The sequence below is a fragment of the Dasypus novemcinctus genome, chromosome 5 (genome assembly GCF_030445035.2).
Source record: "Dasypus novemcinctus isolate mDasNov1 chromosome 5, mDasNov1.1.hap2, whole genome shotgun sequence".
Lineage (NCBI taxonomy): Eukaryota > Metazoa > Chordata > Mammalia > Cingulata > Dasypodidae > Dasypus > Dasypus novemcinctus.
In genome coordinates, this window is record NC_080677.1 from 118,953,278 (window position 1) to 118,970,254 (window position 16,977).

Consider the following 16,977-nt stretch of genomic DNA (forward strand, 5'->3'; position numbering starts at 1 on the left):
AAATCTACTGCAAAGAAGAGGGGGTGGGTGGTTTCACCCTAAGCCAGGTAAATCCTCAGGGACTGTAACTCCAAGCTGGTAGAATCCAGCAGGAGAACACTCCCACGTGGCTGATGGATGCAGGAGCTTCTGGAGGACTAAGAACATCTTCTCACTCTAATATGCTCTTATTTGCACAGCTATTCAAAATGAGGGCCAAACCCTTCCTTGGAATCCAACTCTGCTCCAGGTGGCTGGCTGCCAACAGAACAGAATTTAACATCAATGAGAGAGGAAATGGGCCATTAGCATAATTTGAAAAAAAAAGCAGAAAAGTTTCTTGCAGATCATGTTCAACTAATTCAACAAATAACTGTGTCCATGGTGGCAAAGTTACTAAGGTGCTGTGTACCCCCGGCAATATATGCTTGATATAACATGTATCTTCCCCACCAAAAATCCCTAGAAAAAAAGATGTCTTACAGTCAAGCCCTTAACCAAGTCTCTCACATTATACAGGGTGCCCTCCTAATTACTTTATTTTGAAAAAGCAGTATTTTCTTTAAATGCAAATTGTCTTAAATGGTATTAATTAAATTTGGGGATTTTATACAGGCCACCTGACAATATCAGTTTTTAAAAAGTAACAGAAATCTTTACACAGATTCTTTGTGTGAATGTGTGCTATGACCACATATGTGCAAGCACTTGTTGTAAAGAAACTTTTAAAAAGTTCCTTTATAAATCAATATGAGTGTTAGTGGAGACCAAGAATTTTAAAAAAACAAAACGTGTTCTAGAGTTATGTGAATAGGTATTTGTTACTTGGAACAATTTTTTTTAAACTTTCTTTTTTTTTTTTTTCGAAAAATTGTAGGTTTAAGGAATAATTATGCATAAAATGCAGGTGTAGCAGTTTGATATGGTTTATGAATTCCAAAAATAGATTTTGGATTATGTTTGTAAACTGGTCTGTCTGAAGTTTCACTTTTACTCTCTAGGCTTTGCCTCTCTCCACAAGGTCAGCTGTAGACTATCAGGTGATGGGCTCTGTCTTTCTGCCTGGGTCTTCTGTTCTGTCTAAGGGGCCGATGTTGTGGAAGCAGAGAGATTCAATGATTGCGTATTGAAGGCCAGCACTCAGGAATATTTGAGAAGGAAAAATTTATTATGACCGGCTGGGCCCAGGGACTCCTGTCCAAAAAGCCTGAGCCCTGATTTCTGGGTCCCTTTTATACAGAGGATGTAGGAGTGGGGAGTCAAACAGTGCTTTTATGAAAAAAGGACTTTTCTTTGTTAGTTTTAGAGTTTTAAGTGTTTGTTTGAGTACCAGATAGGTTTTGAATTAACATATCCCCCACATTTCAGGTAAGCTTGGATTAACATATTGCCCACACTTCATCTGGATGTAACTTTTTTTTTTATGTTTTCTGAAATTTTTTTATTTCTCTTCCCTTCCCTCCCCCGCCCCCCAGTTGTCTGTTCTCTGTGTCCATTCACTCTGTGTTCTTCTGTGTCCGCTTGTATTCTTGTTAGCTGCATTTGGAATCTGTCTCTTTTTGTTGCACCATCTTGCTGCATCAGCTCTCCATGTGCGCTGCCACTCCTGGGCAGGCTGCACATTTTTCGCGCTGGGCAGGTCTCCTTATGGGGTGCACTCCTTGTGCGTGGGGCTCCCCTATGCAGGGGACACCCCTGCATGGCACGGCATTCCTTGCACACATCAGCACTGCACATGGGCCAGCTCATCACATGGGTCAGGAGGCCCTGGGTTTGAACCCTGGACCTCCCATGTGGTAGGCGGATGCTCTATCCATTGAGCCAAATCCGCTTCCCTGGATGTAACTTTTAATACACATTCAGTCTACATTCTCTCTGAATATTTAAAGTCTATAGGGCCTATATTATTTAATTGGCTTTCTAGAAACTAGGCACACTTGGATACAGAATTAGATAATTTTGAATTCATGCACAGGCTATATTACCATCACTATTCCTCTGTGTTCTTCTCCTGTGTGTTCACTTCCTTGGCTCCAGTACAAAACTTTCAACTCTGTCTTTTGTCACGTCTTTTATCTGTGAGTCCCCTCCCATTAAGGGGTGGGAACACAATGCCCTACTGATGTGGCCCAATCAAAGCCCTAATCATAACTTAATTAAGTAAAAGTGAAACTTCAGACCGACCAGTTTACAAACATAATCTAATATTTATTTTTAGAATCCATAAACCATATCAAATGTTATACCTGCATTTTATGCATAATTGTTCTGTAAACCTATAACTTCTCTAAAAAAATAAAAGGTTAAAAAAAAATTGTTCCAAGTAACTGATTGGCTGTTTCATCTACATCCCTAAAAATTAATATTTTAATATATTCAAGTTGTCCTAAATAAATCTTGTCTTATTTTTGAGATCTTATTATACTTGAGCAAATATGGTACTTAACCTCTTTAAGCTTGGATTTCTTCATTTGTAAAATTGGAAAAATTATATTACTTATGTTGCAGGATCACTATGAGGTTAAATAAGATAATATTTTGGGAAGTGGGCTTGACCCAGTTGATAGGGCATCCGCCTACCACGTGGGAGGTCCACGGTTCAAACCCCGGGCCTCCTTGACCCATGTGGAGGTGGCCCATATGCAGAGCTGATGTGCTCAAGGAGTGCCCTACCATGCAGGGGTGTCCCCCACGTAGGGGAGTCCCACGCACAAGGAATGTGCCCCCTAAGGAGAGCCACCCAGCACTAAAGAAAGTGCAGCCTGCCCAAGAATGGTGCCGCACACACGGAGAGCTGACGCAGCAAGATGATGCAATGAAAAGAAACATAGATTCCCAGTGCTGCTAAGGATAGAAGCAGTCACAGAAGAACACACAGCGAATGGATACAGAGAACAGACAAATGGGGGATGGGGTGAAGGGGAGAGAAGTAAATTTAAAAATAAATAAATCTTTAAAATAAAAAAAAAGATAGTATTTATAAAGCATTTGGTATAGTGCCTGGCACAGAATAAGTGCCAGATAAATGATTGACATTATTATATTATTATGGTACTAGGTATTTCGGTAAGCACAAAAGTTTATTTTTAAAAATACAAGTCAGTAGTTCTTTGTCAAGTTAAGCATTCTCTTCCCATATGGTCCATCAATTCCACTTCTAGATATTTACTCTAGGTAAATGAAATCTTATTTTATATAAGTTCCAAACTTGAATGTTTATAGCAATTCTATTGAAAATTGTCAAAAAACTGGAAACAATATAAATGTTCTTTTAACAGGTAAATGGATAACTGATATATTCATACAATATACTACTCAGCAATAAATGAGAACTATTTATTTTAAGATTTGTTTATTTCTCCCCTCCCGTCTTGTTGTTTTTGTGCTTGTGGTCTGCTCTCTGTGTCCATTCGCTGTGTGTTCTTCTGTGTCTGCTTGTCCTCTCTTTAGGTTGCACTGGGAACCTATCCTGGGATCTTCTGGAGTAGAAGAGAGGAGCTCAATCTCTTGTGCCACCTCAGCTCCCTGGTCTTCTGTGTCTCTTATTATCTCTCCTCTGTGTATCTTTTTGTTGCATCACCTTGCTGGGCCAGCTCTCTACATGGGCCAGCACTCTGTACAGGCCAACACTTCTGGGCCAGCCAGCACCCCACATGGGCCAGCACCCCACATGGGCCAGCTCTCCACTTGGGCCAGCTGGCCGTGCAGGCCAGCTTGTCTTCACCAGGAGGCCCTGGGAATTGAACCCTAGACCTCCCATATGGTAGACAGGAACCCAATTGCTTGAGCTACATCTGGTTCCCCAAGAACAAACTATTGATAATGCACAACTACATGACAGAACCTCAAATGCACTATGCTAAGAGAAAGACGCCTGTCTCAAAAAGTTACATACTGGGAGATGGATGTGGCTCAGGTGACTTGGCTCCCACCTACCACATAGGAGGTCGCTGGTTTGGATCCCGGTGCCTCCTAAAGAAGACAGTGAGCTGGCATGACAGGCAGGTGTGGCAAGCTGACACAACGAGACACAAGAAGAAAAGAACATAATGGGAGACACAACAAAGCGGGAGCAGAGGTTCCTGGTGCCTCCTGAAGAAGACAGCAAGCTGATGCAACTGGCAGGTGCTGTGACCTGATGCAACAAGATAATGCAACAAGAGACATGGGGAGGAAAACAGAATGAGAGACACAAAAAAGCAGGGAGCAGAGGTGGCTCAAACGATTAGACATCTCCCTCCCACATGGTAGATTCCGGGTTTGACTCCTGGTGCCTCCTAAAGAAACAAGGAAGACAAACAGATTCAGCAAGTGATAAAAGCAACAAGGGAGTGGGGAGAAATAAATAAATAAATCTTTTTTAAAAAGTTACATACTGTATGGTTCCATTTATATGACATTCTGGACAAAGCAGTATTATAATGACAGAAAATATATTAATGAATGCGAGGAGTGGAGAGTTGGGAAGGAAAAGAAGGGTCTGACTATAAAAGGGCAGCGCAGGGGAAATTTTTAGGATGATAAAATTATTCTGTACCTGATTAGAGTGGTGGTTATAAAAAAAAAACTGTGCATGTGTTGAAGCTCATAGAACTGTACACACATGCAAGAAAAAAGTGAATATTGTTGTATGTAAATTAAATATTAAAAAACATGAGCTACCATTCAGCATTTAGGAATTAAAACAATGAGGAAAGACATACATGTACGAAATAATGCCTTAACAATATAAAATAGTCCATGATTAAGTATATTCTGTCAGTGTTCTAGAACAGGGATTGGCAATCCTTTTCTTAAAGGACCAGGTAAATATTTTAGGCTTTGTGGGCCATATATTCTTTGTACTAATAGTCTCCAAGTATTCAACTCTGCTGTTGTAGTGTGAAGATATGTAAGCAAACAAGTGTGGCTAGGTTCCAAAAAAACTTTATTCACCAAAAAAATGGGGCAGTGAGTCATTTTTGGCTAGCTGACTGCAGTTTGTTGACTCCTGTTCTAGAGGTTCAGAGAAAATGGAGATCTCTGTGGCTTGGAGGTGTCAGGAAAGCTTTCTAGTAGTAGGATTGAATGAGATCTTTGTGTCTGAGTAAAATTTGGACAGTTAGAGAGAGAAAAGGGAAGGCTTCAGGACAGGGAGAACTTTGTGAGCAAAGATTGGAAGTTAGATTATAAAAGGCGTATTAAAGGATATTCAGGGATACAAGGATAAAGTCCTGGCCAGAGAATGTGTCCATCTTGTAGAGAAGTGATTTTTTTTTTTTCATGCAAGAAGACTTAAATGTGTTTTCAGGCAGAGGGGCATTCAAGATGTTAGAGAAGATAAGAGTAACTGTGAGGCTGCAACAAGTAAAAAAACACAACTTTCATGATGAGGAAATCCTCCTCCTCCACTGAAATCCAGTCACACAAAAGAAAGAAGGTAGCAGAGGGAAGCAGACTTGGCCCAGTGGTTAGGGCGTCCATCTACCACATGGGAGGTCCACGGTTCAAACCCCGGGCCTCCTTGACCCGTGTGGAGCTGGCCCATGCACAGTGCTGATGCGTGCAAGGAGTGTCCTGCCACGCAGGGATGTCCCTTGCATAGGGGAGCCCCATGGGCAAGGAGTGCACCCTGTAAGGAGAGTCACCCAGCGCAAAAGAAAGTGCAGCCTGCCCAGGAATGGCGCCGCACACACAGAGAGCTGACACAAAAAGATGACACAACAAAAAGAAACACAGATTCTCGGTGCCACTGATAAGGACAGAAGCGGTCACAGAAGAACACACAGCGAATGGACACAGAGAGCAGACAACTGGGGGGGGGGGGAAGGGAGAGAAATAAATAAATAAATCTTAAAAAAAAAAAGGTAGTAGAGGAATGAGAGGGATAGTACAGAGATAAAAACATCCTAAAGAGGCTAGAATGAGGGATGCAGGGCCTATGGTCAGTTGTCATATTATTCTTTTTCATGTAAGTGAGCTAATCTGTTGAGGAGTGGGTCTGACAGAATATGGGCCTAGAGGGAAAGAACAACAGTTTGGAAAAACAGGTAATGTGCTGGAGAGTGAAAGGATAAAAAGAGTCTTAAAGCATCATGGGCAACAAAGAGCTCCAACCAAAGTCAAAGAATATGAAATTACAATGTATAAACAGGTACAGAAAAGCTGAGGAAGGATCCTGGGGAAGAGATGGTAGAGCATACTGCCTATTGTTTCCCAATTATATTCACCTCTTTTCCCATAGTAATAGCATTTAGTTGGGCACAGGGGTACCTAACTGGAGATTTAATTTCTTAGCTTGGCTTCTCTTACAGCTAAAGGTAGTAGTATGACTTTGTTCTCATAAAAGTAGCAAGAGGAGAAATGATCCATACAAATTCTGCATGCCTGGCCTAAAGGAAATCACTTTCCCTGAGGTGGAGTGTGGACATGGTAGTCATACAATTCTGGCCATACAGACCAGTGAAGCACGTGAGGAACAAGAGAAATAAGATGAAAGAAAGCTGGGTCCCTAGATGACTTTTTAGAGGAGAGTTGTCCTAGTCTGGAACGACCACTTCCAGACTATCATGTAAGAGAGAAATATATAATTTAAGCCACTTTGTTTGAGGCCTCTATTACAGCAGCTTAGCCTTTAATTAATACAACTGGGAAATCAAATCAGAAAGAGCAGGGATCACTGATATACTCAGAGCCCAGGCACAATGTGTGACTGGGATAGTAAAATTATAATTTATATATAACTTAATCTTTTGTGTGTCCTCTCCTAACTCTCCTTCCTTTTGAAGGGACTTTTATATATCTGTGTCTCTATATTCCTCTCCACTGTTCTCCATATTCCTCTCCCCTTTTTTGACTCTCACTTCCTGTAAATGATCATTATTTATACACATTCTATTTAATGTTTAGGGTTTTTTTTTAAAGCTGTATATTCCTTGCTGTTAAACATAAAACCTATTGACTAGAATATTTTAAAATTTTGCTTTTGAAAAACGTTGCAGGTTAGCTAATTTGTACCTGTGTTGGAGGATTTTTTCCCTTCCTACTTTTCTCAGTTCCTCTCATGGGGTAGCCTACTTTACATTTAAGGTTATTAAGGCTGGAGTGGGTGACCATTCCAAAGCACTTTTCTTTATGCTCTCAACAGTGAGGCCATGGGGCTGGGCACCACTCAAACAGCGCACTAAGAGTCAGATCTTGAATTTTAAACATTGCTGGGTGTGTCAGCAGTGCAGTCCACTTCTACCCCTTTCTTAGGACTCTTTTGGAATGCACTCCTAGAAGAGAATTAAATCTTGCTAATAAAAGTAAATATTTGAAAAACTTGAGTTTCTATGAGTCCATTTTCTTCCTATCATTTATTCCTATCAAGGAATAATTTAGGTACAGGCTTCATCTGTTTAACATATACATTTTGATGGGTTTTGAAAGTTGTAAAGTTGTGCAACCATGAAATCACCACCACAGACAAGATCTGCTTTTTGTCACTATAAATTAATTTGCATTTTATGGAAACGGATCATAGAGTATGTACACTTTTGTGTTTGGCTTTTTTCATTCAGCATAATGATTTTGAGATTCACCCATGTTATTGTATGTAACAGTAGTTCATTTCTTTTTATTGTTGAGCAATATTCCATTGAATACATACACCTTATTTTGTTTATTCATTCATCAGTTGACAGACATTTTAACCAATCTATTAAAACTATTATTCATGCATCAAGAATGAATACAGGGAAGTGTATTTGGCTCAACCGTTAGAGCATCTGCCTACCACATGGGAGGTCCAGGGTTCAAACCCAAGGCCTCCTGACCCATGTGATGAGTTGGCCCATGCTCAGTGCTGATGCGCACAAGAAGTGCTCTGCCACGCAGGGGTGTGCCCCACGTAGGAAAGCCCCACACGCAAGGAGTGCTCCCCATAAGGAGAGCTGCCCTGCACAAAAAAAGTGCAGCCTGCCCAGGAGGGGCACCACACACACACGGAGAGCTGATACAGCAAGATGACGCAACAAAGAGAGATACAGATTCCTGGTGCTGCTGACAAAAAAATGCAAGCAGACACAGAACACACAGTGAATGGACAGAGAAAGCAGACAACAGGGGGGAGGGGAGAGAGAAGAAAAAAGAAAGAATCCAAATGTGATGTCATTTCTTTTACATTCAATCTCATCGTCAAGTGGTCAAGCAGTCCCTAAGCAACAGTGCTGGGCCTACAACACTTGTTAGGTTGGCTTGCCACACTTCCATAGATTCAGTTGATTCATTCGAGTAATGGGCCCAAATGCAATCAGATAGTTTATTGGCTATATAGACATCAAAAGCAAGATCAGCATGGGGTCAGGTCCCTATGTCCCTATTCTCACAATGATACTGAACCAGAGAGGTCAGATGATATATGGAATAGGTAGTGGATTGCTCTGCAATGGAAGCGCCAACTCTCAACTACTGCAAACAGTTTTGTAGACTTTCTAGAAGCTTGCAGCTGTAACTTAAATTAGGGTGAGATGGAAAGTTCTGTCAACTGTGTAAGAAATAAATCTTCTTCTAGAAGAAAACAAGGCTCACCCGATTGTGGAGATGAAAAGAACTTATTCTCAATCTTGCAAGAAGGGGCACACAACCAGAAAACATGGCTGGCATCTGGAACAAAGAAAAATGACAGAATTTATACCCCTAAGCCTAGCACGCAAGCCCTTTCTCTGTTTCCCCATAGATAGGATACTTCAGAAGTTACAACCTATCCGAGAAGATCTAAATTTCCTGTGCAAAAGTTTGTGATTAACTGCTTCCCCCATCACATTCCAACCATTTTAGTTTTTACCTGCTCCCCTTTACCAAATAAGGAATGGAATTTAGTGCCGAATTGGTATTGACTTAGCTCTTTCTTGGGCATCTTTTTTACTGCCTATAGGACTGGCTTAAGCTGGTTTCCTTTGTTCCTGCTTAACCCAGGAGTGGGAGACTGAGGCAGTAGGCTGCCAGGTTATATTAATTAATATTTTCTTCCTTTATGTGAAAACTAAACTAATCTTCGTTTCTTACAACTGCAAATAGAGAGATTCATAAGAAACCATTTCATGGAAGCTCCTAACCAGGTTTATCTCCTGTTGTACCAGGAAGAATCACAGTGCAGTCTACTGGAAAGAGGGGAAACAGATGGGGGTGTTTAATTACAGTTTACATGGCTTATATGGTGACTTGCAAGGTTGCCTGGATGCCAGGGCAGAGCTGTTCCCTATACTCATCATATGCCATAGTGACATCCTAAGTCACTTGCTATACCAAAAAAAAAAAAAAAAAAAACCAAACAAACAAAAAGCAGCACTAATTTGGTGGTCAATTGACTGGTAAATGAATTTGTGTAATTCATTATCCTCAAGATTCCTCACACATAAAATAAGTGTAGTTCCTTAGAAGTAGTAAATGAATTCCAAGGCCACTTCTGTTTCATCTGAGTCAATTCAGAACTGTAAACTACCAAATAATTTTCATTAAATTGATGATTAGAGGTAGATACAACCTGGTATTAGGTTTCACCTCCATAAATCACATTATATCCTTCAAAAGTGTTATAAACAATGTAGCAAGTAGGGGCTAAAGACGTAACTGTTTATACCAAAAGCCCAACAAAAGAAAAAAAAAAGATAAATGGAACTTCCTTAAAATTAAAACTTTTGTGCATCAAAGGACTTTATCTTGAAAGTAAAAAGACAACCCCTGGAATGGGAGAAAATATCTGGAAACCACAAATCTGATAAGGGTTTAATATCCAGAATATGTAAAGAACTCCTATAACTCAACAACAAAAAAGACCAAAAAAAAAAATTAAAAATTGGCAAAAGACTTGAACAAGCTTCAATGAAGATATACAAACTGTCAACCAGCACTTGAAAAGATGCTTAACATCATTCACTATTAGGGAAATGCAAATCAAAACCACAGTGAGAGTTCACTTCACACCCACTAGAATGGTTACTATTTTAAAAATCAAACAGAAAATAGCAAGTGTTGGAAAAGATGAATAGAAATAAATACTGTATTCAGGTTTCCAAGTGTCTCTGGAAAACATGTCTTTCTTGGATCTCCTTTACACGATCACAGAAATATTGTGGCAAATGAGAGAGCTGCTTCAGGAAGGCCACACCCCATTAATGGCTGACCATCTTAAAACAAGGCTGACAGCACCTGGAAGCTCTATTTCTGTTTCAGAGTTAGCCACAAAGACCAAAGCAGATTCTAGTGAGCTATAACAGATCATGAGAACCATTTAGGTACCAGACTCCCCAGGTAACTTAATTCTATCACTACTGACTCACCTGAAAAAAAAAAGTTAGCAGGTTTGTTTGACTCAGGAGAAGTGCTATATGAAAACAGTGTTTGAAATTACACAGAGTTAGGAACATCTGACAAGGCAAACAACTTCACAAAGCTGTTTAAGATGTTGGGCTTTAAAGTTCCTTAATTCAGCCTGTGTGGTAACCAATTGAAGTCACCTTTTTCAGTGTTAAAGGGATGGTGCTGAAGAGAAGGCCTATAATGAGGCTGGGTTTTGGACAGAAAATCACTAACATGTTAAGTCATTAAAATTAATTTATTCTGCTTATATTTATACTTATGAACTTCTTTTCCTAAAGCTAAGGCAGGTGACCAAAGCAAATTCTTTCCCCAAGAAGTAAGCATACTATCTGTTCTTACTTTCTCTCAACTTCCTCTTATCTCTTTCCCCCCTTCCTTTTTTTAAATTAGAGGCGTGCAGTCCGAATGTGGTCTACAGAAGTGTTTTGTTTGGCCTGTACTCTTTTTTACCTTTAATTAGTAGCCAACATTTGAAATATACATTTAAATCAATGGATTTCCAGCTTTTCCTGAAAAAAAAAAAACAAAATAAAACAGCACACACACTCACACACACATTAGCTTTCCTAAGTGGCAACAAATTGCTGGAGGTGAATAGAGGCTGACCCTAGAGAGATACCCTCTGGTTCACTACTAATCCCATCCCATCGAGCCTGCTATGCTATACAATTAATATCCTGTTTGGGTTTGTCATTCCTGCTCAGTTGTTTATATCTCATAGCCATTGGAGTCAAAAGATTGCCAATTCCTTCTGAAGCCTCAGACTAAGCTGTCACGACTATCATTCCAGGGACTCAGCCTGTTGAAGAACAAATCTCTGTTCCGCACAGGGCTCTGAGAGCTAGATCATCTCCCAGTTTGACGGTGGAGATAGACAACTGCCAAATAGTGTGGTACATTATATATGATAGGGTAAATACAAAGAGCAACAGATGCCCAGGGGAAGTGAAGTGAGTCATTTTGACATTCCCACGCTGAACACAAGGACTAGAGAAGACTTCCAAAAAAACCTGAAGGGTAATGGGTAATTCATATAAATGAATATTAATAACCAGCGGCTTATTCATATAAATGTTATTTCAGGCTAAGGGGAATAATATAGAATGTGTGGGAGACAGAAAAACGGAAAGGTCACCTATCCAGAGCAAAGGGTAAGAGGGAAAGAATATTGAGAGGACATTGGACCTATCTAGGTAGGGTCCAATATGTCAATTTACGTAGTCTGCATTTTACATTAGGAGCAATGGAGAGCCACTGCAGGATTTTAAGCAAGGGATAAGGTGGGGAGACTCAGAAAGAAAAGTTCAAAAAAAAAAGAAGAAAGGTTCTGCAATCAGGAAATAAAAGAGCTCCTAATTACTTCTAGCTAATTGATTTCTAATGAATTCTTTTTAAAATATATATTTTTATTAGATAAGTTATGAGCTTACAAAACAATCATGCAGAATTCCAATACATCACTGCTCCACCGACATCTTATATTATTGTGTAACATTTGTTACAGATTATGAAAGAACATCATCAGACCTAATTACCTAATTCTTAATGAACTAACTCCTAACTCCCCGCTGTCCCACGTTCATCACCGCACCCTGCAGTTAAAAAATAAGGTACGAGCTTCCAAACGCCACAGACGGAAATACCACAGCAGCACAACCGGAAACAGAAAATGACAACAGGGGATGCCTATAACGGCCAGCTAGAGTTAAATTAAATCCGGAATTCCAAGACACCGGAATGGGCCCGGCTATTTCCCGTTTTAAAAAAGCAATCGACGTGGGCGCCGATGCCGAGGGCGCAGGGCTCAGAAATGGATAGTGTGCGTAGCCTGCGCAGCTACGCGATGACGCATGTCCGCCTTTGAGCGGGCAGAGGGACTACCGTGCAAGCAAACATGTACGTAGGGTCGTGCGCGCGCTCGTTCTTCGCAGGCGCGTCGGTGCTCTTTCGAGGGTAAAACTTTTGGGGTTGGAACGCTGGCTTTTGTTCTCTGAACTACAACTCCCAGCACGCCACGTCCTTTATATTGGTACTAGGTGTGGTTTCCCTGGATAGGTTTGAAAGAAATTTAAGTGACGATGACGCACCCAGGAGTAAGAAAATTGAATATGTTCATAGAGGGCGTTGTTCGCCGAAGCCCCAGTGGCCTAATGGATAAGGCATTGGCCTCCTAAGCCAGGGATTGTGGGTTCGAGTCCCATCTGGGGTGGTTGGCTTTTGGTTAACTGAAAGTTTCTTTTAACCTATTTTAAGTAACACTAAAATTTTGGGGAGGCGGAAGAAGGTATGTGTGGTTTTACTAGCTGTTGGGCTGCACGCTGAGAGAGGATATTCCATAACTTTTCTCTGAAACGTAGGTCATGCAAGATTTCTGGGGACGTTTGTCAATCACTGAATGTTTATATCCCTTCGAGAAATCATTTAAAAATAACTTCAACGTATTCCATATCATATCCCCACCTACCCTCGCTAGGCTCACTTTTTCTCCTAAGACTCATCGGTCGATTAGGCAGCGGCATCTTAATGACAGAGTAAAGAAAGGACCTTCTTTTCCCTCCTCGCTCGGCCTTTGTCAAGGATCCTTGAGAACCTGGCTACTCATTTACAATGTTTTCGTTTGCTTTTATCTAACTCGCTTGGGCGCCACTCGGTGTTCGATTAATATGGCTCCGCAGAACAGGGAAGTGAGATATTCCATTGCTTTTCAATGATAGGGGGAGCCGGCTGGATGGGAGGAGGGGGCGTTGGAAACGGCGTAGGGCGCCGTCGGTCACCAGGCTGCGGGAAGGACAGGAAAATGGCGGCTTTAGGGTCCCCGTCGGGCACTTTGCGAGGCCTTCTGCGGGAGTTGCGCTACTTGAGCGCAGCCACCGGCCGACCCTATCGTGACACCGCAGCCTATCGATACCTCGTGAAGTCTTTCCGTGCACATCGGGTACGGAAGCCCCGGGTTCTGGGTACTGCGGCTTCCCTGGACGGGAGGAAGAGTCGGGTCTAGGTGGGGGTAGGAAGCGCAGGGTCTTAGCGCCACAATTTTGTGGCCGATCCTGCCACCGAGCTTGGGTTCTGGTCAAACAAACCCGGCGCCGAAGCTCTGGTCTGCAGCCTGGGTGTGGGGAACAACTAAGGACCGCCACGGGTGCAAAGTACCGCTGGGACATCGTTTCCCCCTCCTGAGGGGTGGAACCATTCCCGATGATATCACTGCCTGCCTCGTTTGCGTGTGCAGAGGGGAAGACCAGGAGAAAAGTGGCGTGAAGAAAATGAAGGGAGAAAAGTTGTACATGTGTACATAGTGTCACTGGACTTAAAAACACAGCACCTATCCAGCCCTCCCTCCGCCCTTGCCCAAAAAAGCTTTTCTGAGAAGCAATTTTGTGAGGCAGAAAATACACCTGTAATAAGGTGAGGAATATTCTCGGAGCTTCTTGAAGAGCAGGAACTGTTTTACTTGCATCCTCTGTACCACTCAGAATGGTGCCTTATAGAGTTGTACTAGAAACCTGTTAATGAGGTCTGCTAGATTATAATTGTACTCACTGTTAAAATTTTGGCTTACTATATGAGCAGATTTTTTTTCCCCTTAATTTTGTGGCAGATAAATGTAAACATACGGGGAACCATCCTTGGGAAATTCCTTTGTAAATTTCAGTCTTTGTCCCCTTGAGACACCAGCAAGTGGCAGATGGTTTCACTTTTCAAATGGGGCAACTGAGACTGAGAGACAATGGTCTCTGCACGGATTTACAGAGAACAGGTAGAACCTAGGTTTATTGGCACCCAAAAAAGATTCCTAGACTTAATTGCTACCTGCAAGAATATGGATTTGGCTAGGAAAGACTTTGCAACCTGTCTCAGAAATAATTTGAAGAGTTTGCTTGGGCTTTAGGGAAGGAAACTTACTGTTCTTTGAGCATTGTGAGAAAAAGGAAGACCATCGTCCTTCCGTTGAACTTCTGAAACATGGAAGTTAAAATGCAAAATATTAGACCTAAAATTCAACTAATTTTTAAAAACCCATAATATTCAGTGACTGCTTGGAACTTGGGCTAAAAAATGGTGAGTAAGATACACATAGATCCTGTCTTTTTAAAAATTACGGGCCACCTGAGAAGCCACGGACTAAGGCACAGAATAAATGAGTGCTAAGTGGTATAATTAGGGAAGGCTTTCAGAAGGAAATTCACACAGAGACCTGAAGAATAAAATGGAGTTAGCAAGCAAATGGTGATTGGGTGAGATGAGGACCCAGGTAAAGAAGCTGCACAACTAAGAGCCCAGAGATGAGAATGACGATTTAAATTGACTGGAGCTTAGGGTGTGGTGGGTGAGTGGAGAAAGATGAACTAGGTGGTAGGCAGGATTTTAAACTTTATCATAAGTGTAAGGGAAGGCAGTTCTAAGAGTTGTAAGGAGGTGATGTGTGATTGTAGTTAAACCTTATGGCAGCAACGTTATTGACCTTGAGAGAGGCTTGACAATGATTTTGAAATTCATGCTAAAAATTCCAGAAACACCACTTTATGGAATGCAGATAAGGATATGGGGAAAGGTTTCTATTTCCCTTTTTTAAAAAAATCTTAACTATTTTTTGTAACTTTATTTTGTACATTTAGTAATTGACAATATAAGCAATTAAAAACTAAAAACAAAACATAGTTGAATAAAAACATACATTTCTCAAATGTACTGGATACCTGTAAGTTTTTTTTGAACCATACAATGTTACACAATATATTTTGTTCATAGTAATGCAATATGATAAAAAAAAATTGAATAACCATTTATACCCATTTCTCTATCCTTTCTTTTAGCAGAAAGGATTCTGTTAGGGAGGAATCTCTTCTTAAAGAAAATGCTGTGTGGATTTTATTTGATCTCTTTTGGTCTTTTGTGATCTCTACTGTGTATGTTGCCTTCTTGCCTGACTCCTCATGATTCAGGTTTAGCCGAGGCAAGATCAGTTTTCTCTCCTCCACTAATGAGAATTACTATTTCAAATCCTACAAATTTAGGCTTATTAATAGAAATGGCTGCTGCATTTGGTTGATGCTTGAGATTAGTGTTGGTCACGCATGCATTTTTATTATTACATAGGTATATTTGATTAAAGCAGATGAATTCTTTTCAGGAGCTGAGTGTTTTCATGCATGGTCTAAAGATCTTAAACCACATATTCTCATTCTCAGATTATAATCCTAAATATTCAAAAAGAGAAAGAAAGTTCAAAGAAATATGACTGTGCAGGCAGTGGTGCCCAGGGACTAATACATTCTTGGACTGGGCTCCTTAAGCCATGTTAGGCCATGCACACGTCCCTGCCTCACCTTTCCTGCCCCTTCCTCATAACCTCAGAACACAAAACTAGTCAAGAAAGGGACAACATACTAATTTATTTAATCTGAAAATTAAGTATGATGAAGGAAAAAATGAGATTTCGAATCATTGAGGATTTTGGGGATGGATAAGGAGTTTCCAGCTTTGTAAGGTCATCAGAATCCAGATCTTGTATTTGCATAAATAAATTGTGAGAGCAAGTATAAGTAAGTGATAAGAATACCTGCATATTTCATATATAAAGCTTTCATGTTTTTACTGTTGAGAAAAAGCTATTACTTTCTTAGACAAAATAAGTTTTCTCATTTCCATTGAATTTTCCATTTTCCATTTCCATTTTTCATTTCCATTTCTTTGAAGGGGACAAATTCTATATTATATTCCTTAGGTGACTTTAATGAGCTGATTACAGTTTCCATCTTTACTATTAACCAACCACTGAGCCTCTCTGGATTTTAGTTTTCTCATTTGTAAAATGAGGGAGTTGAAACTAGATGATTTCTTTCAGTATTAAAATTTGGGAACACTATCCTCATTGCAACTCCTTTTAAAATTCCTGTTTGATAACAGGAGGTCAGCTTTTCTCACCATTAACAGTTATAGAGAATTTCTATAAACGTATTGAGGATATCCATATATGTTTTCCCCTGTTCAATTTATTTTCACTCTAGATAATGCTTGTTTATTGAATCTTCTCTGTAGAGTTATGTCTGTAGCTGAGGTATTAATAGTGTATCTGATCCTGCTACCTCTCTAGGTCACCAGTGAAAAGTTGTGCAGAGCCCAACATGAACTTCATTTCCAAGCTTCCACCTATCTCTGCCTCCTGCGAAGCATCCGGGAACATGTGGCCCTTCATCAGGAATTTCATGGCATGGGTGAACGTTCAGTGGAGGAGTCTGCAGGCCTGGTGGGTCTGAAGTTGCCCAGTCAGCCTGGAGGGAAGGGCTGGGAGCCATGAAAATGGAGATTCCTTGGATGCTGCCTTCATACAAGAATTCAATTGTTTCTATCAATATGTATTTATTATTAAATTTTTTTTTAAAGTTTGGGGGTTTTCTTTGTAATTTTGTTGACTGAATGGTTCTTAGAGGAATAAATTGGAGAAGATTTTATCTTTATTCTTAGTGAATTTACTGAACTTCTAACATTAGACTGATTGATGTTCTTGACCTACTTTTTAAAATCTTTATTAGTTTTTTTATTTCAAAATTAATACAAGCCTATTGTTTAAAGGAATTAAAATGGTGTAAGTATATAAAATATAAAAACCCTCTTTTCTTTTCCCTTACCCTTCTCCCATCCCCACTACCAAGTGGT

The 16,977-nt window shown here is 40.4% G+C and overlaps 1 protein-coding gene, 1 long non-coding RNA gene and 1 other non-coding gene across 3 annotated transcripts; 2 read left to right on the top strand and 1 right to left on the bottom strand.

Annotated features, from left to right (window-relative positions):
• Nucleotides 1-3,040: 3,040 nt before the first annotated feature.
• LOC131278533 (uncharacterized) lies at nucleotides 3,041-12,115 on the bottom strand. Its single transcript, XR_009185895.2, has 3 exons — nucleotides 11,856-12,115; nucleotides 8,530-8,604; nucleotides 3,041-4,256 (listed from the first exon to the last, which is right to left on the bottom strand). It is a non-coding gene; the product is annotated as an uncharacterized lncRNA (long non-coding RNA).
• A 341-nt stretch (nucleotides 12,116-12,456) lies between these two features.
• On the top strand, nucleotides 12,457-12,529 carry TRNAR-CCU (transfer RNA arginine (anticodon CCU)). The gene has a single exon. It is a non-coding gene; the product is annotated as a tRNA-Arg (tRNA).
• Nucleotides 12,530-13,046: 517 nt separating this feature from the next.
• On the top strand, nucleotides 13,047-16,706 carry FMC1 (formation of mitochondrial complex V assembly factor 1 homolog). Its single transcript, XM_012518417.4, has 2 exons — nucleotides 13,047-13,255; nucleotides 16,415-16,706. The coding sequence occupies exons 1-2, from the start codon at nucleotides 13,049-13,051 to the stop codon at nucleotides 16,616-16,618; spliced, it is 411 nt and encodes a 136-aa protein (XP_012373871.2). The 5' UTR covers nucleotides 13,047-13,048; the 3' UTR covers nucleotides 16,619-16,706.
• The last annotated feature ends 271 nt before the right edge of the window (nucleotides 16,707-16,977 follow it).